General features: G+C 32.1%; 3 protein-coding genes across 7 annotated transcripts; all 3 read right to left on the reverse strand.

Moving 5' to 3' along the window:
- Nucleotides 1-1,233: 1,233 nt before the first annotated feature.
- Nucleotides 1,234-4,467, reverse strand: LOC106765525 (histone-lysine N-methyltransferase ASHR2). 5 transcript variants are annotated; one of them, XM_014650187.2, is made up of 5 exons: nt 4,398-4,467; nt 4,224-4,293; nt 3,217-3,289; nt 1,785-3,135; nt 1,234-1,599 (listed from the first exon to the last, which is right to left on the reverse strand). In XM_014650187.2, exon 4 carries the CDS (start codon nt 3,047-3,049, stop codon nt 1,805-1,807), a length of 1,245 nt encoding a protein of 414 aa, XP_014505673.1. In that variant the 5' UTR covers nt 3,050-3,135; nt 3,217-3,289; nt 4,224-4,293; nt 4,398-4,467; the 3' UTR covers nt 1,234-1,599; nt 1,785-1,804. The 5 variants fall into 5 exon arrangements, with proteins under 5 accessions (XP_014505673.1, XP_014505674.1, XP_022638983.1 ...); XM_014650188.2 differs by having other exon boundaries at nt 3,217-3,341; XM_022783262.1 differs by having other exon boundaries at nt 1,785-3,289.
- A 2,249-nt stretch (nt 4,468-6,716) lies between these two features.
- LOC106768664 (protein NRT1/ PTR FAMILY 8.3-like) lies at nt 6,717-15,611 on the reverse strand. The gene is made up of 5 exons (XM_014653923.2): nt 15,443-15,611; nt 15,126-15,231; nt 14,827-15,044; nt 14,036-14,592; nt 6,717-7,983 (listed from the first exon to the last, which is right to left on the reverse strand). The coding sequence occupies exons 1-5, from the start codon at nt 15,491-15,493 to the stop codon at nt 7,161-7,163; spliced, it is 1,755 nt and encodes a 584-aa protein (XP_014509409.1). The 5' UTR covers nt 15,494-15,611; the 3' UTR covers nt 6,717-7,160.
- A 1,356-nt stretch (nt 15,612-16,967) lies between these two features.
- LOC106768478 (protein NRT1/ PTR FAMILY 8.3) lies at nt 16,968-22,787 on the reverse strand. Its single transcript, XM_014653655.1, has 5 exons — nt 22,477-22,787; nt 21,451-21,556; nt 21,155-21,372; nt 19,911-20,467; nt 16,968-18,142 (listed from the first exon to the last, which is right to left on the reverse strand). The coding sequence occupies exons 1-5, from the start codon at nt 22,525-22,527 to the stop codon at nt 17,320-17,322; spliced, it is 1,755 nt and encodes a 584-aa protein (XP_014509141.1). The 5' UTR covers nt 22,528-22,787; the 3' UTR covers nt 16,968-17,319.
- Nucleotides 22,788-27,669: the final 4,882 nt, after the last annotated feature.

Here is a 27,669-nt window from a genome sequence, read left to right on the forward strand (position 1 = left end):
TTTTTAAAATTATCACACCAATCAAATCATGCACTAATACTCACAAACTTTACATCCAAATCTATTCTCTGTTATCTCCAAATCTATTACCTCCAAATCTATTATCTTCAAATCTACTCAAATAAATACAAAAAAATTTATCCTCAAATCCATTCAATCACTCTTTTTAAATCATTTCCTCCGAAACTCTAAGGTGAACACAACATTAATGGCATCTTTATTTTTTTTGACTCGGAACAATTCAACCCTCAGGTAAACTCAGCTTAGATTTCGGTCAGTTAAATTCAATTGACATCTGGAAAATGTTCCAATTGAATATATATATATATATATATATATATATATATATATATATATATATATATATATATAATTCTTAATCTTTAATTTTATAACTTTTTTCTTTTTATACTTTGTTTTCTTTTTTTAATGGTTCAACTTACCATCAAATCAACTCAAAAATTCGATCTATTTTCTCTTTTATTAGAATTTTTATGCAATTATAATATATGTAAATTAAATACTTTTTGTTATATTTAAATATTTCTACTTATATATAATATTATTTTTTTACATAAAAATATTTAACTTTCAATTTAAATACTCAATAGCATTAACCTTTTCACTATGTAATAAAAAAAATTCAGCAGTTTCTTCTAAAATTCTTATTTTTCATTTCATTTAAAGAATTCCTTTTATTTAAGTAAATCAATTTTCATTATCTTTCAACAATTCCACTAATTTCACATACATTTTTTTAAATCTCTAAAATATTTTCTTTCTTATCATTCTCTTAAATTATATATTTATCTTCTATTTACACAATTTCATTCAACACTATATCAAATTATTTCTAACACACATTTAATTATTTTTATTTCTTTTGAATATTTTATTTATTATTTATTTTTATCATGTAAAATACTATTTCGATATTTTTATATAATTACTTTTATTTTCTAAACTTATTATCATATGTGTGATTCTATTATTAAAATTATATAAAAAAGATTATTTACTATAAGATAATAATTTAATATCATTATCAAGAATTTTTCTTATCATCATCCAATATATTTAAAAAGTCAAAAGATAAAATATTTATATTAAATTTCAATTATTATTAGTTTAACTTTTGTTCTTTATATAAGTGGTATATTATAATTTTTATTAGTATATAAAAAAAGAGATTTTATTAGAATTTAAAGAATTGGAGTAAAGTGACATTTAAAATATTTTTAAATTTGAATACTCAATGGGTTTCATTGGATTTGGATGGGGATAGCAAAACTCATCCCCCTCCCGCCCCCATTGCCATCCTTGCTCAATGGTTTGGCGATAATTCAACATCATCTAAACATGAACAAGAGTACGAAAACATACTAGGTCAAACCAGAAATGAATAATAACCAAAAAATAAAAATCAGTTTGACTCTGACTATCCATATGACCAGAAAGACTACTCATTCTTTTTCATTGATAACCAATTACTTCTACTACAATCATCTTAAAAGGCCCATGAATAAGATCCAGACTTTAAGGACGGGCTTCAGTCTCCTAAAACAAGTTCTTCAATTGTAAATACACAATCAATGTTTTCTACAAAAAGAAAAAAACAGCGTTACTCAGTGACAAGTGTCTAAATGTGTGTGTGTGTGTGAAAATTGTGATCACCGAAAGTAATGAGCACAAGCAAACAATCATAAAAGTTAAAATACAATGGTGCCAAAAGAAAATATATAATACTAATAATAAAAACATTTAGAGGAAAGCAGATTACTTACAAAAGTAGCATGCTAGATGCTTAGTCCTCCATAAGACCTTCATCAACATCAAAGGTATCGTCACTCTTCAATTTTCCACAGACATTGCATTCCATGACATTAGATGGAGTATCACCCTCCGGAGGTAATGGAGCTAATGTTCCCCAGCAATTCGTTCTATCACACATGTATTTTACAAAGAAATATGCATGTGGGAAATCATTATTATCTTCAAGAGCATGTTTATCAGTGTCTGACGCTTCCATAATTTCATATTGGTCCTCATCCATAACCTCCTCCTCATCCTCAGCATTATCTTCAACACTATCATTATCTGACCAATTTGACTCCACATTACATCGATCACAATTACAGGAGAAGCCATAGTCTTCAATCAATCTCTTTTGCCTACTAGAATAGTTTTCATTGACAGGGAAATAACTCAAACAAATCTCCCTACCTTGGGGAACATCATGAACCATCCTAATAATAAAGTCAGTATTATGGCTGTCTTCATGTGGATTGATGTCCACATAATCAAATCTGCAGGCATTGGGAAGGCAGTCATGGTTAAAAAAGGAAGCATAGGGGTATATACCATAGGCTCTGACAGACCTCTGGTCGTCATCTGCAGAGAAGGGCTGCATTATTCCAAAGGCATTGAGCTTGTCCTTGACGAGAAGTGCAGAGGTGAGTTCTAAAGAAAACCCATTCTGGGGACTAATGAGAGAAAGTGAGCAGAGAGATGAAATAAAGGGGTGTAGGAACTTGGCTGCAGCATTGGTGGTATCATCAGGAGAACCCTGGAGAGAAAGCAAAATTTGGAAGTCTGAAGGGGAGATATTGGCAAGATTGTAGGCAGCTATGAGAAAATTAGCCTGGACTTGGCGTTCAAGCGGCTGTTCAATCAGTAGAGAATTGGATCTGAGACTAGATAACGCTTGACATACCCAAGAAGAATGGGAGGAGTTCAATGCCTTTGAAAGACAACTTGAGCTGCAGAAACGATGGTAGCGACAATTGGGGCACAAAACTGTGGATGACGAAGAATCTCCCTGTAAAAATGGAGGCAAGGTTCTGAAGCAGTGATCACAGAAACATGAAGTTGAGGCAGAGGATGACGCTGACAAAGACTGTCTGATCAAGGGCAAAGCTGAATACAGCAGAATGGGGGAGTCTTTCAGGACAATTTGACCAGCTTTAAGAGGCTGAGATGCAACCATTCCCCTCCCTCTTCCTTGTATTTCCTCCACCTTCAAAAGGGAACTCGGAGCAACCAAAGACATTTCTAAGTATTTTCAAACTGCCAACTGCCAAAACTAAATAGGTAACCTTGGGGAGGCTGCACCTTTTCTGAATTTCCACAGTATCCCTGATAGCAATAAGTTTGTTGGCTATATTTTCTTGCTTTGCACTACTGGGATCGAAAGACAGCTTGAACTAAGTGACTTACAGATTGTGTACAAACTATACAACAAGAATGCGCTTTTCCTGTTCTCCGAGTGACAGAAAGCCAGAAAAAATAGCTGCAAGATGAACCATAATAATGATGGGGTGACAGGTTTCACAGTGAATTATCTGTTTTATAAAGCATTGTGGTAAATATTAGTCAACGTGCCTTTTCTTTTTCATAAAGATCCAATCCAAATCAGTACATCACATTAAAATGTCAGTAGCAGTATAGCTTATAACTAAAGAAGTCATTAGGGAACTGCATTTCATCATATCAACAAAAACCATCCAAATATTTTTTAATTTAGCTGAGTACAACAGAGATTTCACCTTTTAGTTATGCCATTTTCACTTAGTGGATATGTTTCGGTTAGTTTAAAGAACTAAGTTCTATTTTCTTGTAAACTAACAAAACATAAAAATTCAAAACATTCATTTTTATCACTTAGATACCCAAATGAAATAAATGCTGGGATTGATAGATGCATTTCTAGAGAAGAAATCATGATGAAAGCCTGGACAGTCATTCTCATTTTTTAATAACCAATATAGCCCAAGGGAAGGATGCTTAAGCAGCTTGTTTCTTCTGAGTTCCTTGAGGTTAATGCTAATTACGCTCACCCTTCTTCATTTTTTTTTTCTGAGTCACAGAGAACTGGAGTTCAATTAATCAGCACCACTTTTGATGAAAACATCTATGGATAGACAAAGGGGATATAGGGATGGACTTGAAGAATTTCCTGGTTTTAATCTAACCATGCGAGAGCTAAATAGGACTGGTGAATGGGGCATTTAAACAGGACATCATAATCCAATAACTATAAATTGCTTGTTTTTCCTCAATGCACAGAAAAAATGTGATGTTTGACAATTCCCCATTGTTTGATCTGTGGAACACAGCCCTTGTTCAAGAAGGTATGTATTCTACAAAATTGGGATAAAAACAAACAGAAAAAGAGGAATTACAAATTACACAAACAGAACATAACAATGATCAGGGTAACTTACCCGTCAGTCACAAAATTGGAGATGCTTCCAAAACAAAAATCAATAAATATAGAGAGGTTGGAAAATGAAACTGCACAGCACAACGAGGAAGAAATAAAAGCGCTATTATTGCTATGATATTGTGACCTAAATCGAACCAGTATTTAGGTTAGAAATAGAAGGCATTTGACTCACCTCATTGACACCAAGATTTGAAGGAAGAACAGTCACTGATGCTATAAACCCAGAGGAAAGAGAAACATTCAATTCATTCGCCTTAAAAGGGTTTTTAAGAGTGGGTCGGGCCCTTTCATTCTTCGTTCGGTCCAAATATTTGGGCCTGAAACACCCCATGATTTCCTTTTGCACCTCTTAAATTTTAAAATTTGAAATTTGTCTTTGAGTGTTGTTAGACACTTGCAACATTGGATGATGGCGTTTGGTAAATCATAGTAAAGGTGGAGTGGTTTGAACTGATGATTATGATGATGGTATTCTTTTTCAAAAATATATTGTTATAGCCAAAAGCATCTTATTATGATTTTGAATGCTCAACTCAAATTTATAAGCCCCAGAAAATTGTTTTGTTATTTTTGAACTTTAACTGAAATTACAGATACAATTATGACTTATAAATTATATTTTAAATTGCACACTTCAAAAGTAAAAATAAAATACTGGATTTTACAATCTTAAAGTCAAAATTGAATTTCTTTTTTCTTATCATTTCTTAGTCCATACTTAAAGTAAAATATTAAAATAAGTTGATAAATTATCTCACATAGACAGACGAAATGTATGACATTGTGAAATTTGAATTAGTTAAAGGTGATTGGATTGAGGTTTTTTTAATGATGAGGTAAGTAAAATATTATAAAAAATTTACTAGTTTGTGAGAGAAATTAGTGAGTAAAAATATTTTTCACTAATTTTTGGCTAATTAGTGAGTGAATAGTGGCATAAAAATATAATAACTAATTTGAAATATAATTAATCAGTTGTGATTTGATAAAAGTATGTTTTGTGTGCTTTTCTCTCCTAAAGTTCAAAAGTTTTAAGTTACGAAATAAATTATAATCTGAAAAAAAAAATCACAAATAAATTTATTAAGAAAAATCAGTAAAATAGATTTATCAAGGATTATATCATTAACATATAGGCGATATATTTTATATAGTGAATTTTTTTGTTGTGTTTATATGGAACAGAATTAAAATATCATTATCTTTACTTAATATTTAGGGTTAAATATGTTTTTAGTCCCTATATTTTGGAGTAATTTTGGTTTTAGTCCTTCTTTCAAACTAAGGTACAATTTAGTCCTCCAACCTTAAGAAACTCTGGTTTTATTAATTTTTATCAAATTTTTTTATCTTTATTTAATGTTTCAAACGCGTTTCTCAGTTAATATCGAAGCAAAAATGTGTCAAACAGTGTAAACAATCCAAATGCTATAATGAAACATGTTTGAAACAGCAAATAAAGTTAAAAAAATTTGGTAAAAAGAACTAAAATCAGAGTTTTCTAAAGTTGAAGCACTAAATTGTACCTTAGTTTGGAAGAGAGACTAAAACCAAAATCGCTCCAAAATATAGGGACTAAAAACATATTTAACCCTTTATTTAATCAACCGACAACTAATCACTTGCATGATAAAAATTAAACCATAAAGTATTAGAACTATTAAAAGAACCTATATCTAAACATTGTAGTCACCAAATATAGCACAATACATTAACATATTAAACTGTTACATATAAAACTAATGAGATATTTGTCTCCTTACATAAAAATCACTATACAAGCTAAACAAATTGTGAGATATTAAAATGGAGACTTCTATTTAGTGAAATTTTTCATGAACCATAATCATATAACTTTGGCTATTATATTTTAGTTTTCTTTTTCAGGAGTGACTCAGTGAATTTGCTTTCTAATAGCAACATATTGAAATCACATCAATGTAATAGTAAAATTTTAAGCCGAAAAGTTAAATGAGTGAAAAGATATAAAAAAGAAATAAAGAATTTATTTGTTTCAAAATGGATGATTTGAAACCCTAATTCCTTCAAAATTGACTCTTTTACCTAAAACAGAGAAATTTTAAACCTTAATATGAAAACAATGCTATAATCTATATCAGAAAAGAAGATTCTAAATCCTAGTATGTTTAACGGCAAGTATTATGAAAAAAAAAAAAAAAGAAAACTTTAAGACATGAAAAAAGAAAATTAGCGTACTGCTTTAGAAAGAAATTTGTAAACCATGATATGTTCAAAAGTAAGTATTTTACCCAAAAATAAAGAAAATTGAAGGAAAAAACAAGAAATTAATTGCATAATATTCTCTACACTGTAAATCCTAATATGTTCAAAATTCAATATTTTGCCAAAAAAAAATTAACTTGAAGTCATAATAATAATACCATACTTTAAACTCTAAACAACTTCAAAAGGCAGCAAAAGATCTTCATGAAGGGTATTAAGTTGAAATTCCAATAGATCTCTATTGAGATATATTACTGATTTACTTCCCATGGGTTAATATATTACCATAAACATAACCTCTGACCTTACCAAACCTATAAAGGCCTTGCATGCCATCAACGCTTACAAACATAATTTTTTACATTTTTGAAATGTTGGAGTCAAAGAACAGACTCAATAGAAAATGCACATCATCATTTTGGAAAAGTGTGCATTGTACAAATTTCTTTGTCAAAGAAATCACAGTGGGCAACACAAAAAGAAGGTTAGGGTTTGGTGAGTGGAAAATACTTTACAGTGAATGGTAGCATCAATTTGACAAAGTTTGCATTGGTTTTGCAACATAAAGAGGAGTGGAGGGTTTGTGAGAAATATGTATTTGGAAAACAATGGAGTAGAGTGTACATATATACTTACAGAAAAATCATGACAATGACAGAAGGGCAGTACATCAGAACATCCTTGAAAAATCTTAATAAGTCTTCTTCTGCTTGTACCTTTTAGCAACAACAATGTAGGCCAATACATTTAAGAAGCTAAGTCCAGCTAAAAGCAAGAAAAAGTAATCAAGATGACCTTTGTTCAAGTTATCAGGAATCCAACCAAGATTTCCACCTTGTGTAGTAAAGTAAGTTACGGAAGTAAGAATGAAAGAGCTCAAGTAATTTCCCAATGAAAAACTCAGAAGTGGCAGTGCAGTACCCAGAGTCTTCATAGAACTTGGAGATTGGTCATACAAGAACTCAAGCTGCCCCACAAATGTTAATACTTCAGCTGCCCCTAAGAAGAAGTTCTGAGGGATTTGCCAAAATATACTAAGGGGCACTGCAACAGGTTCATCAACCAGGTCAAACTCTCTTGCAAGGTCCAGACGCCTAATCTCCACAACAGCAGCTGATAACATGCACAGGACTGAAAAGCAAAGGCCAATGCCCATTCTTTGCAACTCTGAAAACCCCCTTTCTTTGCCTGTGAACTTCCTTGTGATTGGAACAATTACCTTGTCATAGAGAGGGACCCAAAAAATAACACTAATCACATCAAAAGTTGAGAGAGAAGCTGGGGGTAATTTGAAGTTACCAATGTATGTATCCATCATTATTGCTTGTTCCACAAACAATGTAGGCATCTGAGCATAAACAGCTGAAAAAATTATCCCAGTAGCCCAAATTGGAAGCAATTGAATCAAGATTTTCAATTCTTCCACCTGTGTTACTGTGCAAAGTCTCCATTGATTAGAGTAGTCACCACTTTTTCTCTCATAATCGGATACTATAGCAGCTCTGTCAAGACACCTTCATTAAAGGGAAAAAAAGAAAAGAAAACATAAGGATTGTAAGAAAGTTATGTGCAGTAAAGTCCTGTTTGTTAAGCGAAAATAACTTACATACATACATAGAACAATTGTTGTATTTGTTGCTGAACCGTATTGTATTTTCTATTCTGAATCTTATTTAAGAGTATTCAATGAGAAATGACAATCCATCATCATACTCATACATGCTCTCAGTAAAAGATCATTACTCACTACATTTAGAGTTCAAATCTTCCCAAAATCAGAATATATATACATTACCACTACTGACACAAGAAAACTAACTGAAATAAGTAAACATAATTACAGTAGTGAAAAAAAAAAGAGTCTAACAGCCCATCAATTTAACATTCCTCCTTATAACTTTTCCTGAAGATTCTCATCTAGCTTCTGAGCTCATTAAACTTCGCACATGTAAGTGCGTGATTTGGTTAAAATGTGAGCAATTTGATCAAATACCTGCAATGTAGCAATTGAACATTTTCATTCTGCTCAGATTCTCTGATAGTAGGAAATTTAACATTGATATCCATGGTTCTCCCATGTTGAATTGGATTTTCAGCAAAAGCTATGATTGAATTGTTGCCACACGATAAAACAGTAGCTTTCTCCTATATATGATTAAAGTCTTAAAAAACATTCTTGACCCATAGCTTGATTTGAAGCAGCTGCAATATATTTTGCTCAGCTGAGGATTACATTTTACCTCTTAGAATTCCATGAGAACACTCCACTGCCAAGTGAAAACACATATCCCATTGTACACTTTGAATCATCAATAGAATCAGCCTAATCACTATCAACTTAACCTTCAAGCCTTCCGTACCAAATACTAAAATCAACATTGCCTTTCAAATATCTCAACACTCTTTTGCCTACACCAAAGTTTGTAAAACCTGGTGAATACATCAACATTGAAAGCAAACTAACAAAGAATATCAAATTTGGTCTAGTACACAAGTACACTAGGCACACAACAAAGCTTCTATACTGAATTACATTAGCGTTTTCATCACCATCATTGACAACTTTTTATTTACAAGCAGAGTTGAAATAGGATTACAACTTTCCAATTTCAATTTCTTTTGGAAAATCATTTGTGTACTTCTCTGTGAGAGAAAGATTTCATTTTACCACAACACTCCAAAATTGTTCATTTCAAAAACCTTAAGCATGCCACTTTTAAATGTCATTTTATCAATATCATCACTTGTAACTAACAAATAATTGACATAAAGTGACAAAATAGTTTTCTTCCCATTGTCACAAACTTTCACATATAGAGTGGACTCATTTTGACGCTTCCTGAAATCAATTACCAAAAATTGTGTCAGTTATGCAATTTTCATAAATTTTTGCCAAAAACTTGGTTTTGAGCATCAGAGAATCATATTTAAAAATCTAGCATTCATCTTCCTTTGTAGCTTAATATTGTTCCATTTTCATGCTTCTTTAAACTCAATTATTTTCCATTCTCAATAGGCATTCTTGAATATCCGTACTGATGACACTTTATTTTAACTAGAGATTGTTCATCTATAACCTCTGGAGCTTGTAATATTGCTTAGGAAATTTCCCATTTTAACGTTGTCATCCAATTAGAATCTTTTAGCTATTGCAATTCGAGTGGGGGTTTCATTCCCATCCAAGCTTCATTTGCAACTCTTGTGGATAGCCTATTTAAGAGATACACTGTTGTAATATCAGCCTCAACTCAGAAGTTTTGGTAGTTTTTTTATGCAGTTGAACATCTTGCCATCTCTATAATTGTTCTGTTTTTTTCTCTCAAAAACTTCATTGCGAACGGGAGTATAATTGACTATCAATTGATGAATAATACACATGTAACAACATGTTGAATTCATTGGAAGTATACTCCATCCTATTATCCAAATCTCAACATGTTAATTTTGCAGCCACTTCGAAAATCCACCATATAGCTCTAAAATTTTTAAAGACATTAATTTTTTGAGTTTTGCTTTCCAAAAGACCCATTCATGTCATTCTGGCAATCATTAATAGTAAACAAAATGAAATATTTGCCATGGCTTAAAAAAGGTATACTCATAGGACCACACAAATCAGTGTGAACAAGCTCAATTTGTTCTTTTCCCATGTGACTTTTATTGAAGAAAAATACTCCCTGTGCATCTTCCCAAATTGACAAGCATCACATAAATCATTGATATTGCCTACCCCAGGCATGTCTCTCACCATATCATGGGTTTGCAAAAGTTTAAATGCATCCATATTAAAATGACCATATACATTATGTCAAGATGAATAATAACCATGTTCGGAAACAACCGTAATAACCTCAAAATCATTAGCATCAAAAATGGTGCTGCCATTGTTTTTAAAAGAGAGTGAATATGTTTTCTTCATTAGTTGAGCAATGCTAACAGATTCTTTCCAAGTCTAGAATCAACAAAACATTATGAATAAATTTAGTACCTTTGCAAGTGTGAAAAAAAATTGTACCTTCCCTTCAACTTAAACAATGTCTCCATTTCCGAGCTTAACTTTGGTTTGGAGAGCGCTATCCAAAGAGGTGAAGATACTTGAATCCTCTGCCATGTGGTTTGTGCAATCTGTTAGGGTATAAGGTGGGAGGTAATGATAAGGGGTGGAAAGTATATGAGAAGGAGAAGAAAGGTAGGAGGGAAGTGAGGCCAAACGGTATTGACTGTAAAGGCTGAACGGTAGAATGCGTGGAGAGGTCAAGCCGAACGGTGGAAGGCAGGAAGAGGTCAAGCTGAACGGTAAAAGGCATGGAAAGTTCAGGCCGAACGACAGAAGGCAATGAGGGTTCGAGCCGAACGGTGGGAAGCAGCGAGGAACTTGAGCCGATCGGTTGAAGAGTAACCACCCTAACTGCCACAACAGTTAGGATGGACGGGAAATAATTATAGTAAATAAGGATATATCCTAGGGAAATATTGAGTATAAGATATTTACCGTAAATAAGGATATATCCTAGGAAAATATTCAGTATAAGATATTTACAACCTAAGGAAATATTCAGTATAAGATATTTACAATAAATAAGGATATATCCTAGGGAAATATTCAATATAGGATGAGCAGGAAATAATTATTATAAATAGAGTTAGATTCTATTTTTAGGGTATGCTTTTGATTATTGAGTTTGTTGACAAGTGACTATAGTCCTGTGAGGGAGGTTATGCTCTCAAGTAATTGAAAGAGGTTATGTTCCCAATTATTGTTTACTTTTATTATTAAGAGAATTCTATCACCATCAATAAAAGAAATTTCAGTCTTTCATTATTCTTTTGCTTGCTTTGAGTGTGTGAGAGGTTGTTCTGGTTACAACTCCTACTCGGATACGTAACACAATCACTATCAACATACCATACATCCTTTGAACTTGAACTGCATGCTTGAGTAGCCATAAACAAGTGATCTTCAATTCAGGTTTGTTCTGCTTAAATCTCTCTAATACCTACCCCTATGTCTCTACCATTTGAAGTTGTTACATCGAATGTGAGGCTTCCCCTTGAAACAACAATTTTATTGCAAGTGATTTGTTCTTTTACATGTAGTACAAGAAGGATTATTACCCCTTGCATCTGATTCAATAGAACTCACATCCATTTTATTTTTCCTCTTTTGATCACCACTTGTTTAATAGTTCAGCTTCTTTTTATTTTTCTGAACCAGTTGTTTCCCCTTATGTCAACATCATTCATCCTCATTGAGAACCTTTTCTCTTAAGCTTGCAATTTTCTAACCATCTCTGAAATAGTTAATATCTTAAGGTTACATGACTCTTTAATAGCAGCAAGTTTGGCTTCAAACTTTTTGGGTAGGCTAACCAACATTTTTTCAATAACCTTGTTGTCTTCTACAACCTCACCATATAGCCTCATTTGATTCACCAAATGGGACCGCTTTGAAGTGTACTCCTTTATAGACTCATTTTCCTTCATTCTTAGTATTTCAAACTCTCTTTTAAGAGTCAAAAGCTTAGTGGACCTTATCCTTTCATCACCTACATATCTTTCTTTCAATTCATCCCATATTTGCTTGGCTTTTTTTAGATGCATAATGTTGGAAAACACCTCATCTGTCAACAATGAATGTAGACATGAGACAACTCTCTCCTTCTTCATAATCTCCTCATGTTGGTCGATTTGTTTATCTCTTAATGATGATACTTACTTATCATGATCTGCATAATCCCATAAGCCAAAGGACTTTAAACATTGTCTCATTTGACAACTCCGATGTGATAATATTCCCCAAAAAATTGAGAAACAGCCAAAACAACATTGCTCCCTGAAAGCACTTGATCTCTCAATAGTGTTTGAAACCCACAACCAACAAGAACATTGTTCTAGTTCTAGATACCACTGCTAAACAAAGATAACTTGAACATTATAAACATAAAGTAGAACCACATCATGAAAAGAAAAGACCGTGAAGAGAAACAGAGCAATTTTCATATTTGCCACTGAACCATATTTAAGCGTAACTAAATGAGAAATGACAGTCCATCATCATAATCATACACGTTGTTAGCAAAAAAGATCATTACCCACTACATTTGGAATACAAATCTGTCCAAAATCAGACTAAATCAATATCTGAACATTACCACCGACATTAGCAAACTAAAATAAGTATACAGAATTACAACAATAAAAAATAAGAGTTTACAGCCCGTTAATTTAACAGTATTTAACAGTAGTTGACATTATGGGCGAAGCATTTTTAAGCAAGTGAGGATCCTACAAATTATTATTTGGAAGAAGAAAAAAATGTTAAAACAGCTCCAAACTTTAGCACAAGATTTCTCTACCCAACCAAGACAGGATAAAAGAAAATGTTTAAACGCAATCTATCCTAGAAGTTTCAAAGACCACAACATGCTTACAATTGGGGAAAGGAGAAAAGTTAACAATGAATTTGGCATAATACTTACAAAATAACATAAAGCAAAGTGAAGTGAAAAGCATAAAAAGGTTTTGCCTATGCAAATAGATCTAATAGCACTATAATTCAATAATAAAAAAATGAACAGAAGATTTTTAAGAAAACTCTCAATTTGGTCCTGAAATCTATATCCACATCATTAATCCTTCAAAAACAAAAATACTTAGACCTGCACAGATTTAAATTATTACCATATTTGTTCTTCCAAGATTTTCTCACAAAATTAGTCCCTCAAAGATTCAATCTGTCATCACTCAAGGTCTAAAGTGTCACCATATTTGACTTTTTGGAGGACTGGTGACTAACATTTTTGTTAGGCTAATTTGGCAACACATGTAACTTTAGGAAGACCAAATTGAATATTTTCCTTTTACTTTTATGGTATACTAAACCATTTTCTTTTCTTGAGCTTGGCGTTGTTCAGCTCCCAGTTACGATAAAATCGCAGAATCACATGTGTTTATTGATGGTTAAATGAACTTGAGTGCACATACATTCATACTAACAAAATAAGCCCCAACAATATGATTGACCTTCACTATATAACTTCAAATAAACCTTAATTCACCAAAATAAGTGAACAACACTCCTATGCATATTTTAAAAACCAGATAGTGAAAGCATCTCTATCCAAAAAAAAATGTTCTAAATTTATAATTGCCCCAATGCTCTTTGGTGCTGCATCAGTAGTATCATACAATAACTAACTGATGGAAGGAAGGGATTCAATAGTGTTATGCAATTCAATGTGTTCCAAACATCAGATAAATGACAATGATATTAGTTATTTCATCCTGTCATACCTTACTACTAGGTGTGCCAAGCAAGGCCTACACGTATAGCTAATTTGAATTTTGTAAGTGACCAATTAGACACTATAATTTACAACTGCATAACAATGTAGCAGGGCTCAGCTCATGAACATTTTCCCCATAAACACCTAATTCCAAATTTCATATCAGACTAGTCACACTTCAAAGAACATTTGAAAATCAACATGTATAACAAAGATAATCCTACGCCTATGTTATGATAATGAAAGAAGGTCGTAATAATATGTCAGACAGTTTAATTACCTTAGATCTTCACTATGCTCCAGTTTGCGACTCCCTCTAATAGCATATCTCTCTTCTGGTAACTCATAAAGGAGATTACTGTCCCAAGGGACAACCAGATTACACTTCCAGACAGACGCATACAAAACCTGGGAAATTCTTGTAACAGGACTTCCCCTAGGTTTCTGAAACCTATAAAGACGTGTGCCCATGAAGAAGCTTACAATAGATAATCCCATAAACAATGCAGGGATGCCAAATCCAAGACCCCATCCTGCGTTGTCTTGAATCCAAACAATTAAGCTGCATGACAACATGGCACCTAGATAGATAGAAAAATAATACCAATTGAAAAACGACCCCTTCTTAATTCTTTCCTCGGGATCAGTATCATCAAATTGATCTGCCCCAAAAGATGGCACACATGTTTTCACACCACCAGCCCCAAGCGCTATCACGTACAGACCAAAGTAGAACACAGCATATTGTGCCGGAGTAGCTGAAGGGCATGCAGAACCCAAACATTCAGCAGGCTTCAATGCTGGTAAAGATGCAGAAAGTGTCAAGGTACACAATCCCTGCACACAGTAGCCATGTCACAATTACAGCTTGAAAAGGCAACTAAACAACAAAGCATATATGCAATTAGGAGTTTAAAATAATAATTACAAAAGTCAAAGTATACTATAGAGTTGATTAAAAACAGAATCAGGGGTTCTCATGTTGTTTATCTTTCATGATCATCATATTACTGGACAACTAACAGAAACATTTGACTAGGAAAAGAGGACTATCTGATCGTAGTTTATTACAATGAGATAAATGAAAGAGAAAACAGCAATTGTCCAGTATCGACCCCAGTAACCATCTCCCAGAACGGCTCCAATGAGAGGTGTGAGATAAGAAGTGCCTTGCCAGATGCTGACGTTTCTCGCAGCAGAAACGTTTCCTTGATGCAGTTTGGTAGTGAGATAGGTAACAAGATTTGAGGAAATTCCGAAGAAGGCCAAACGTTCACAACACTCGTTACCTGAGATTGACGTATACATGAAGGATATAAACATAAAACTTACAGTATAATAACATCAGAGAAATGTAGAAGCATAGCTACCTAGGATAAAAGGACAAGCCCTCCAATTGCCAGTATTCTTCTTAAGAACAGGCCTGCCTCTAAAGTCCTCTGTTCCATCTCCTGTGTACTCTTCACTCCTTTCATCCTTCACATTTAAATAAACAAGAAAATCATATATCATAGAAAGATACCATTTTCTTGTTTCTTTAATTGGAATACTTGGATCAAACTATGCTATGAGTATGTGCTGTGTCGTGGCAAGGCTTGTACAGTTGCATTGTACACAAGTAATTTACAAGAAGATAAAACATTTGAGGTGGTATGTACGGAGAAAGAAAGATGGAGTGAAGGAGAACCTCAAGAAGACCATCTTCCAGAAGTGGTGCACCGTCAACAGTTGAACCCATGTTTTTGTCTTTGGTGGAAACTCTATCTCTCTTTCTCTCTCTCTCACACACACACTCTTCTTCTGAACTCAGCTAGACTCAGAAAATTTAGCTAAGAGTAGCTTATTGAAAGGAAGTCAGCTCTTATCGTAATGCCCACATGCATAAAATAATTTAATTGAAATATCCTAATAACATGAATAATTTAAACTATATTTTTTTACATTCAACATCACGTATCATTTTGTATCGGTCCAAAATTACTTCAGAATCAATAATAATAATCATAAATATCATAATAGACCAATAAAAAAATAACACAAAGATAATATTCTAATGTTGTCAAAATAATATTGTCTAAATATCATTGTCCTAATAATATATACATTTTTAATTTGATTTTGATAAGGCAAATATATTTTTGTCAGTAGGTACTTAAAAACATCTTCTATAATTTTAAAATTATTGTAAAACTCAACAATTTTAAAATACATTATGTTAAAAATTTACATTATTAATAGTCTAAAAATTTTAGATTGTTTACATTATGGTTTAATTATAAATTGTTTTATATTATTTGTTTATTTATATAATAATCATTTAAAAATCGTATTTAGGCCAGTCATTATCAGTACCAGAAAAAAGATATCTTAAACGTATAATTGAAGAAACAATAATGATAGAATATACAATGATTTCCACATTTTCGTTGTCCACTGGATGAAGTCATTTGCTAATTACTATATTAGCATTTTCGTATGCATAGACTTAAAATATGCAATGAACTCAATACAAAAACTATGAAGAATATACAGTGATGAGATTCTGCATCTTCTGCAGTTCGATCTGGATGAATGAGAATTCAGAATGAGGTCACATTTCATTATGCCATTTTTTTTGTTTTGCTTTTGTTTCTTATGGAAAGTCTTACACGTGTGTGGCCCCAGTCTCGGGCATCCATTTATTAGCTAATAGCTATCTTCTGTGGTATCCGCCATTTTAAAATGCTGCCCAATTGTGTGGACAGAAACAGAAAACACTAATGTACATAATTCTAAAAAACACTCATTAGTTTTCTTTCATTTGATTGTAATTTCTTACTTTTATTATTTTATTCTGGAACTCGGCCTAAATTAATTCAAATGCAATCGAGAATTTCACTTCAAGTATTATTTCTAAGAGTTTGTCTGACACAAATTGAATTAACACTAATCAGTTTATATTTAAATCTCTCCTAAACTCACTAAAAGTCAGAAAACTTATATGTAGTAATTTAAAATTAAATAACAGTGTAAAATGTTGTGATATCGGTGCACAGACTAGCTTTTCTAGTTAAAATCTCCTAAACAAAATGCTCTCAAATTAGTCATTAGTTAAACTGTGACACAATTATTCCAGTCTAACAAATGTAGTTAGAGAAAAAGTATGAATTGTGAGAGGGAATTGGATTCTAAGTGTATGGAAGGATTTTAAGATAACTAATTGCACGCAAATCAAATGATAATCAATCCTTGTTGGAATTATGAAACGATGGAGCGCATAAAAGGAGTGTCAACAACCTTTTGTACATTAATAATTACAAGTGTGAATGTTGCAATGTAGATAAATTGAACATTAACTTCCCATAATAAGCTTACAAGGTTATCACGTAATCTCATCACTTCCAGGCTTCATGAGAGTGCAGAGGGCAGGCTGTTTTGAAGTGGGCATGACACAGATTTTCCTTTTAAAGTGAAAGAAACGTACATAATTGCAGAACATCATTATTCCACATACAGAACAATCACGACATTGACATTGGGAAATAGCAGAACGTCCTTCCAGTTCAAATAAATGTTTGAAAACTCTTAAGCAGACCTCTTTTGCTTGTACCTTTTGGCAGCAACAACGTACACTAACATATTTAAGAAGCTAAGTCCAGCTAAAAGCCAGAAAAAGTAATCGAGATGACCTTTGTTCAAGTTATCTGGAATCCATCCAGGATTTGCACCTCGTGTGGTTAAGTAAGTCACTACGGTAAGAATAAATGAGCTCAAGTAATTCCCCAGAGAAGTAGTCAGCAGAGACAAGGCACTGCACAAACTCCGCATGGCATCTGGGGATTGGTCATAGAAAAACTCAAGCTGCCCCACGAATGTGAATACTTCTGCTGCCCCCAATAAGAAATACTGAGGCACTTGCCAAAATATATTAAGGGGTACAGCAACAGGTTCATCAACAAGATCAAGCTCTTGTGCAAGCTGCAGACGTACAATCTCCACTATAGCAGCTGCTGCCATGCACAGGACTGAAACAAAAAGGCCAATTCCCATTCTTTGCAACTCTGAAAAACCCCTCTCTTTGCCTGTAAATTTCCTTGCAATGGGAACAATAACCCTGTCGTAGACGGGGACCCAGAAAATAACACTTATCACATCAAAACTTGAGAGGGAAGCGGGAGGAATCCTGAAGGAACCAATATTTGTTTTCATCATCGTCCCTTGCTCCACAAACAATGTTGACATCTGGGCATAAACAGCAGCAAAAACAATCCCAGTAGCCCAAATTGGAAACATGCGAATCAAGATTTTCAATTCCTCCACTTGTGTAACAGTGCAAATTCTCCACTTGTTAGAATAGTCACCAGTTTTTCCCTCGGCATCAGACACTATAGCCGCCCTATCAAGATACCTTCAATGAAATAAAAGAAATGGGGCTTTAGACAATAGGAAGCCAACATTGAGTGTAAAATCTTCTGAAGAAGATAAGGCTACTTTAACTATTATCGATGGTAGAATAGAAAAACATTATTAGGACAATAGCTAAAAATTTAAAATTTTAGTAGAGGACCTCTCAACATATAAAAATTTTCTAAAAGAAAATTGGTTACAACTTACAGGAAATCTATCCAACACCATAATATTCTTAGGGAAAAGAAAAGCAAAACAACAACAAATCTGCCAATATCCTTCTCAGAAGAGTAGAAACAGTCTGATGTATTTTTTATCCCTCTTGAATAAACAAATGCTTAAACATAGCAAGCTCATTCTTTGATAACATCAAAATAAGACAAGCAAATAAACTTGTATAGTCATTTCTCACAATTCAGAATAGGAGAGAATTATATGCAATGTTGAGCCAAGAAGGAAAAATTTAATCATGAATAAGAAGGCAACAAAATGAGGACATCATAATCAGATGCGCATCCAATGATTATTTTTCTAAAATATATGCTTCCATGAGTTCCATATCAAATACAAACTTAGGGGCAAAGAGAAATAAAAAGAAAACTTGTTACTTATATTCCTAGATATCAAAATGACAGCAATAATATATACCACTACATTTAATCAGCATTAATAAAATTTATGTATACCAGGCGTTTGTTTACTCTCTTACGTTTAAGGACTTTTCACACTGGAAAGGATAAGATTCACTGGATAAAGAAGGGGCAGGATAGAAACTATTCACCAAATAAGGATTTAAAACTATCATGTTTTGTCGAATACTAACTAAGATTCAATGGGAAAAATTTTCACTAAAAACCCTCAAGGTATCAAGACGCTACCAAATTTAATGCAAACTGTTTTCTTTTCTGTTTTAACTCGACAAAATTTCACAGACATGGGGAAACACACCTGACAATAAACTTCAACCATAGAACCAGAGAGATGTGAGGAATGGAATTTGAGATACGAAAAAGATATCAGAAAAAAATAAAGGAAAAGAATAATGTTTCTCTTGGGAACAAAAGAAATCCCCATTATGAAACAGTTTAGTGACATTCTCAAACATCGTTGTCTTTCATGTATTCGATGCATATTTAAAGATGATGATTTTAGTTAGTCAAAAACTTGCACCTAAAAGATTTGGCAAATGTGCAGATCCATTGATATTTGGATGAGATTATGAATGAATCCATTAGAAGGACAAAAGATGTTACAGAAGTTGGAAATTGTTTGTAACCACCACAAAGTATTCCAACTTCGATGATTGTGACAACTATGGCATCTAATGAGGGGATGTCAGCATATGGGTAACAATATATGGAAACAGTCTAGTGTAGAAAAAGAGGTGTAACAAAGGTTACAGTGGGGTGTTACAGGAAATTATCTCAAGAGAGTAAAAGACCAGATAGTGTTGTGCTCCTATTCCCAATATTTGTTATTCTATTCCCATCTCCTCAGGCCTTATCTTGTGTGATAAGGCCTAAGCACTAAAGGTCTAGCTAACTGTAACTGGTTGGTCAGAGCCTAACATGAACAGTCTCTATTTACTAATCAGTAGTACCCTTAAATAATCAAGTATGAATTTGGTTGGAAGACAAAGTGCACTTTAAATAGAATATCAGGAATAAGTTAACATGCATAATAAGACACTCCTTTTCCTGTATTGTGAGTTTGTGACCATCAAAGCTAATGATACTGCAACAGTAAGCGTAAAAGTAAAATAAAATTACTTTAGTTCATCACTATGCTCCAGTTTTCGACTTCCTTCAATAGCAGAGCTATTATCTGGTGTCTCATATAGGACACTACTATCCTCAGGGATAACCAGATTTCTCTTCCGGACAGATGCTACCACAACCTGGCACATTCTTGTAATAGGGCTGCCACCTGGTTTTTGAAACCTGTAAAGGGGCGTGCCTAAAAAGAAACTCCCAATGGCTAATGCCATAAACAAAGCAGGAATGCCAAATCCAAGACCCCAGCCAGCATTTTCTTGAATCCAAACAATAAAAGTGCTGGATACAAAGGCACCTATGTTGATAGAAAAGTAAAACCAATTGAAAAAGGATCCCTTCTTAATCCTTTCCTCGGCATCAGTATCATCAAACTGATCTGCCCCAAAAGATGACACACATGGTTTTATACCACCAGTCCCAAGTGCAATCAGGTAGAGACCAAAGAAGAACACAGCATATTGTGCAGGAGTAGCTGCAGGGCATGAAGTACCCAGACACTCTGCAGGCTTGAGTGCAGGAACTGATGCAGAAAGAGTCAATGTACCCATTCCCTGGATGAAAAGACCATGTTACACATTAAAATATGTATAGACCACTAAACAACAAGCACATAGAAGCAACATATGCACATAAACAAAATTATGACAAAGAATACCAACATGCTGATATAGAAATCCAAAGTGTTCCAGATATTAACCCTATAACTTCTCAAATGTGATGATGCATTTGAAAATTATATTCAGTGCTAGAGAAATCTGTAAAAGTTTCTTATTTCATGGTAAGAAACTTGTATATTAAGTAGGGCAGTGCAATGGAAGAAAGAAGTTTGATCACAGTACTCTCAAAACTAGTCTTCTAATTCTCCTTTTTCCATTTTTTTCTGACAGCATAATATTTTCCATCCTTCCGCACCCTTCACTATTTTTATTTTTTTATTTTTTGTATTTTTATGTTGTGACAAGAAATGTAAGAGAATCCATATTCAGCACATAAGCAATACCTAGAAAATGATCCAATAACAACTTGTCAGCACTAAAAATTACAAAGTAAAATAGTACAAAAACATTCCTTGACTGTGCAAATTCTGTTCTTAGATAAATCCTGAGTGTATGGCAGGTATGTACTTTGCTTTATCTCAATGAAATTGTGTAGGACATTTCCAGCATTATATGAAGAGAGGGATGTGTGTGGAAAATTATTTGATAAGAAAAATTAAGTTTATCTTTGTTAGTAATTACTAGGACATAAATCGTGGAGAAAGCAGCAATTGTCCAGTATCGTCCCCAGTATGCATCTGCCAAAACGGCTCCAATGAGAGGTGTAAGATAGCAAGTGCCTTGCCAAGTGGTGACATTTCGTGCAGCAGAGACATTTCCTTGATGCAGCTTCTGGGTAAGATAGGTAACAAGATTTGTTGCAATGCCATAGTATGCCAAACGTTCACAGCACTCGTTGCCTGCAATTCACATTACATAAAAATGCAATCAACATAAAAGAATAGTCTCGTTAGCCTAAAGGCAATGACAAAACTTACCCAAGATAAATGGGCAAGCTTTCCAATTGCCAGTGTTCTGCTTTAGAACACGCCTCCCTTTAAAGTCGACTGATCCATCTCCTGTGTATTGTTTTCTCTCTTCGTCCTTCAGTATAAAACAACCAATTGTTCATAATGGTGAAAATACCACGTTCTGGCAAAGATTCAAACAAGGAAGAGACAAGAAAGACACTGACTATATAAAATATTTCGTTGCCCCCACTACTTTATGTTTGACTATCAAGAATATAGGAAACCAGGACAGCATAAAAATGGACAACTAACTAAATTAGTAGATTTGAATATAAAAATAAGGCGGATGACATAGCCATACTGTTGAAACATTTGGCTGTGACTGATATTTTATTTTACCAAATCAAGTAACATAATTTTAGACTACAAACTCGTGTTTTATTTACAACTACAAAATATCAAAGTGCAAACAAATTACTGACGACCAATCCGAGATGGGAGCGTCAAACAAACCAATGAAATTGTCAGTGCTCTTAATTTGTTTGAGTTTGAGTTACAACTACATCCACAAAGCAAACACGCATGAAAATTCAAAGGATAGGGAAAAATTGATAGGTATAGCAATTATTTACCCTACCAAATCACTGGAAAATCCTTTGACCCCATTTTACCCTATGAACTTCTACAAGAAGCAGCTTGAATACGCCACAGTTCGTGTTTTTGCATTTGTCAGTCAAAGATATTTCTTTAACCGAATAAAACTTGCACCAATGTCTATTCCACATTTCCAAACACTTATAACATGAAGAGATAAACGATTCATCACAAACAAATTTCGCTAATAAGCGACATCCACAAAACAAACACAAAACATAAGTAATTTTGAATTAAACTCCTCGTATTATCCATAAATTACAAAATTGTAGAACCTAGACCAAGTCAAAGCGCTCTTAGGAGGACGTTGATTGAATACAGAAACACATAAAAAAAAAAATCAAATTAATAACACCAATTGAACATGGCTAATGAAAAACGGTAAGGTAAGAAGATGACCTGAAGAAGAGCCTCTTCAGCGAGCGATAGATCATTCTCCGTGGAACCCATATCTCGTTCCTATCGCAAGTGTGGAATGTTGAATTTAATGAGAATTAAAAAAAGAATTTTCCTCGGAATGCGTAAGAAACGCCGCAATTGTTTTCTGATAGTACTTGCAAGTTGCAAGCAAATCAATGGAGTTCGTTTCAGAGGGAGACGCAAGTTGAAAAGAAGAGGGAGAGAGTGAAAGTTGTCGTCTTCCTCAATCGAACCCACCACCGTGAGAAATCCGAGAGAGGAAGCAACCCAGATATATTAAATAAATAATAAACAAATAAATAAAAATAAATATATGAGTTTTATCTATTTCCCCATAACATGGCCTCACTCAAACCATCAACAAACTCTTGTAACAGCTTGTCGTCTAATGTAATTAAACACCTTTCTCATCCTTTTTTAGCACTTCACATAACTTTATTTATAACTTCCTTTCATGAAAATCTTATCAATATATTTTATTAAAACTTTATCAAGATCCTTACACTGAAGACATATTTAAACTTCATGCAAAAAGAATTACATTTTAATAATAATATTATTAATATATTATAATAATTTACCTATATATACATATAAGTATGTGTGCGTTGAAAAACCCTTTAAAGTAATTATTTTTGCTGTTGATTATATTATTTATTTTATTTAATCTTACTTTTAATAAAAAGGTCATGATTTAATTTTTCTAATGTTCAGTAAAGTCACTCATTTTTTAATGCAATAATATTACTCTTTTATTTGTTAGAACAATGTAATGTCATCTGTTCATATGTTATAAATACATTAGCAGATTAAAATCTTCAATTGCTAAACATTTTATTGATAGTAAACTGAGTTGAATAAAATAAATAAAAATAATTATTAATATTGTTGTTATTATTTTATTGAGGCATGATTGAGTGTGATAACAACACATGATTAATTAATAAAATAGATATTTCATTGAGGAAGTTTAGATATTATTTTGTGGTATTTATTTATTTTTGTAATATTTATCGTGGTTGTTGAGAGATTGGGTAAGCAAATAATTAGTTGAAGAATGAAGGAATCATGCAGTCAAACCATTTTTAATCTGAAATATCTAAACTACAGAAAATCGTTATCAATGCACATGCCCGCAATATGGACCATATCCAGATCTGCAAATAACCAATAAACAATATAAGTAAATTTTGTATTAATTATTTTTCCTTTATTTTTCTTAAAGCAAAAGTTGAGTTGAGTATTTTTCGATTTTTACCTATAATCTCTTTTAAAATAAATAGCTTAATGTGAATTTTTTTTGTCATATATCTTTGTTTATTTTTTACAAAAGCCATGAGAAGGGTTTCTCTTTTACTCACTTTCCTATTTTCCTCATAAAAATTATATTATTCATACCCCTCTCTCTACATTTCTCTATTTTCTTCCTACAATTTCAAAAATTTCAACTTTTTAAACTTTGACAAGTTCTTAATTAGATTTTAAAAATCAGTTATGAGTTTTACAATTTTCGAAAATCATTATTTTCTTAATCGATCTTCAAAAAGTTGACTTTTTTTTAAATTTTATTATTTTAGTTTTTTTTTGTTTTCATTTAATTTTTTATATTTGAGCATTTTATTATTTTATTAAAAAATGCAGGATAAAAAAATAAACACAAATTTTAAAATTTTTTAAAAATATATAAACAACTAAATATGAAAATAAAATAAAATTCAAATTTAAAATTAAAATTATTTACAAAAAAATACAACAAATTTAAAAAATTCGAAACAAATATATTAAAAAAATTTAAAATAAAATATATTAAATAAATCTCAAAAACCGTTCAAATCTTAATTGGTTCTCGAAAGTTAACAAAGTCTTAATTGGATTTTGAAAACCAGTTAAGAATTCATCAGCTTTCAAAAGTTTGGAGGTGTAGGGAGAGAGATGCAGGAAGAAGCACCCTTCGTACCCTAGCTTATATGCGAGTTGCCCTTACCACCTTGTATTGCCATCGTAGATGCCCTCATCTTTTATTTCGTTTTAGCTTATCTTTTTCGTTGTTTAATATCTCATATAGCTTTATACATAACCTTGATTTGACTTGATGCATAGATGCTTCTAGATGGTTTTATGTATAGATAATTTTGTGTTGTCCATTTTCTAGTGTTCAAACGCTCTCTCTCCTTATGATCATTATAAAATGGGATTTTATTATTTTGTTCTTCTGTTTTTCTTAGACATTTGATTTTCCAAGATTATTTTGTTTAATGTTTTTTGTTAAACTTCAAAATCAGATATGCTTTAGACGATTCGATCTCTCTAGATGATCTTGTCTCAACAAGTTAACCTATGACTTTGTTAGAAAAGGGATCCCACCCTAGTTCCTGCCATGGAATCTTCTTTAACTATTTACCGCTTAGGCTACGACACTTTATATGAGTTTGTAGCCTAGTAGAGTAAAAGATACCTTCTGACCAACACATATTCTTAGTCAATAGGGAACTCTCGCTCAAAAGAAAACTAAGCCCACATGGAACAAAACAAAGAAATCTAGAAGGAAAAACACATAAAAAAAAAGGTGATCAATATAAACTTTAACAGTGAAATTTAGTCTAAAGGTAAACAATTATGCTACCACATAATTAATAAATCAAATTTAGTTTGAATGTAGGCAAATATGGTCATAATTTAGATCTCAAGAAACTGAATTTTTACCATAAATAACAAATAGATATATTTGAGTAATGAAATTGTAGAAAAGTGTACGAGAATTTTTTTTAAGCAAGACTTATTTTAAAAAAATTCTTAATGTTTTAGAAGAAATTGTGAGAATAAAAACTTTTAGAAAACAAAAGTTGCCAATATATACTTATTTAATAAATATTTACATCGTATAGTGAACATTTATTTCCATCACTGTATAAAGAAATGCAACTTTTTATAAAAGAATTCAATATTATTTTTAATTAGATAGTTGTACTTTTTATAAAATTAAATAATTTTTTTTATTTGACAAAATAGATAAGGGTACAGTCTTTCTTTCTTAAAAGTAACTCCTAACTCCTTATCCCTCCAACAACGTATACCTACAAAATTTTCTTTTATTTTTTTAAAATTATATTATTTTAATATAATAAAAATGCAGAGATGTTTTCTTACTAATTTTTAATATAGACAAAAATTGCAAAAGCGCATGTGTGTTTGCTTATAATAAATAATTGTAATTATGTGAAATATATAATAGTGAAATATTTTAACATGTGAACTATAAGTTAGATTTTAAAAATTAATTAGTGATGTGATTCTATATTATTTTATTATTGATAAATTTTTAAAATATGAATATTTAATTTGACAATAAAATTGAATATGATAAACTAAAATTCTAACAGTTGAGAAAAATATTTAAAAGGCTTTTGGTTGGAGAAAACTTCTTAAAAAGTAAAAATACGTATAAAAAACCTTCCTGGTGATGTCTAGCCTCGTCTTTAAGATTTTGAAATCTTGAATGGAATAAGAAATTCATGAAAGAAAGTTTTCTGAAAAAGTAACATTAAAATTTCCAAATGTTTTGATTTTTTTTATTAAAGCTGTGAAAACGGGTCACAACTCGTAGGTCAACCTGATTTATCACGGATTTGGATTATGTTGGGTTTGAGAAAATTGTAATTTTTTATGCGGATCAGATTTTAACCCGACTCATTTAAACCCGACTAATGCGGATTGAACCTGTGGCGGGCTGGATTGGCCCACCAACCCACCTAACTAATTTTATTTTATTAAAATTTAATTTTAATTTTATAAAAGTATTTATTGTTTTTTTTTGCTTGAAAAGATTATTTAAGTTTCCTATTTTCAAAATTAATTAAACACTTTTAGAAGTGAAATTTGGGAGTGAAATTTATTTAGATTTTAATTATAAAAGGTTTGTAATTTTTTTATTTAGAAAAAAATGTATTAAGTGAGCCACTAACCCAATCCGTTTACCCACCAACTCGTGGTAGGTCGGAATGAGTTTAAATTTTTCTAACTCGCTAATAAATGAATCGAATTGGATTGACTCACTAAGTAACCAATTCGTGGTGGACCGGATCGGGTCAGACCGGATTGCCTGTTTTGACAACTCTATTATACATATATGGTTAAATCCTTAAAAAAAACTTATTTCGTGATAATAAATATATTAAAAGATTTCAGAATATTAATTTGAAATAATTAAAAAAGTAATTTTGAATTATCATTTTGAAATATATTTTTTAAGAATATTTTTAAAATATAAAATCTGAAAATTTTTAATATATTCTAGATAACATTTTTTTTGAAAGTTGTTGCTTTCTGCATCTCTATATACATTTTAACTTGCATTCCCATATAGTTGTAAAATGATTTATTTGTCTTCTTCCTCTACTAGCTTGCATCTTTCTCTCCCATTCTTCACTTTCTTCTTTCTCCACCACCACCTCTTTCCCTCACTCTTCATCTTCTTTTCCCTGTACCATTCCCACTCCTCTTTCTGCAACAGTTCAATTTTTTCTTTCTATTTAATTATCTAATCCGAGACATATTTTTTCTTTTTGTATTTAAATGTATACAATTTAAAATATAAAATTTGTATTTCGGATTATATATAAGATGTCTAGATTATGCATTTTATGACTCAATGAAAATTCTGAACAAGAGAATAAAATTGGACTTTTCAAGTCTATGAGCGTACAGGTTAGAATCATGTAGCAGCCTTTTTTATTGGAAGGTGTAAAGATTTTGAAAATAATTTTTGACAGTCCACTATAATCAGGAGGTACATAAAGCAATTATGAAGTTTCCAAACAAAAAATTCCATTTTAGTTGCGCAATTGATTATTGTAGTTCACAATTTGTATATGCACCACCTGATTAAGCGTGAAAAAAAGGCTCTGCCTTTGTTTAAAAAAAATCTTCATCCTAACTCTCCATTACTTCTTCCTGCACCCCCTTACACAAAGGTTTCCATTTTTCTTCAATAAATAAATATATATATATATATATATATATATATATATATATATATATATATATATATATATCGCATCATCATAAGAATTATTTTCCAAATTATAAAGTGATCTAATTAAGTAAATGTGGTTAAAGATATATGTGTCATAAAAGACTTATTGTGTAGAGATAAATAATTTTAATTTGTTGAAG

Source organism: Vigna radiata, chromosome 7 (genome assembly GCF_000741045.1).
Source record: "Vigna radiata var. radiata cultivar VC1973A chromosome 7, Vradiata_ver6, whole genome shotgun sequence".
NCBI lineage: Eukaryota > Viridiplantae > Streptophyta > Magnoliopsida > Fabales > Fabaceae > Vigna > Vigna radiata.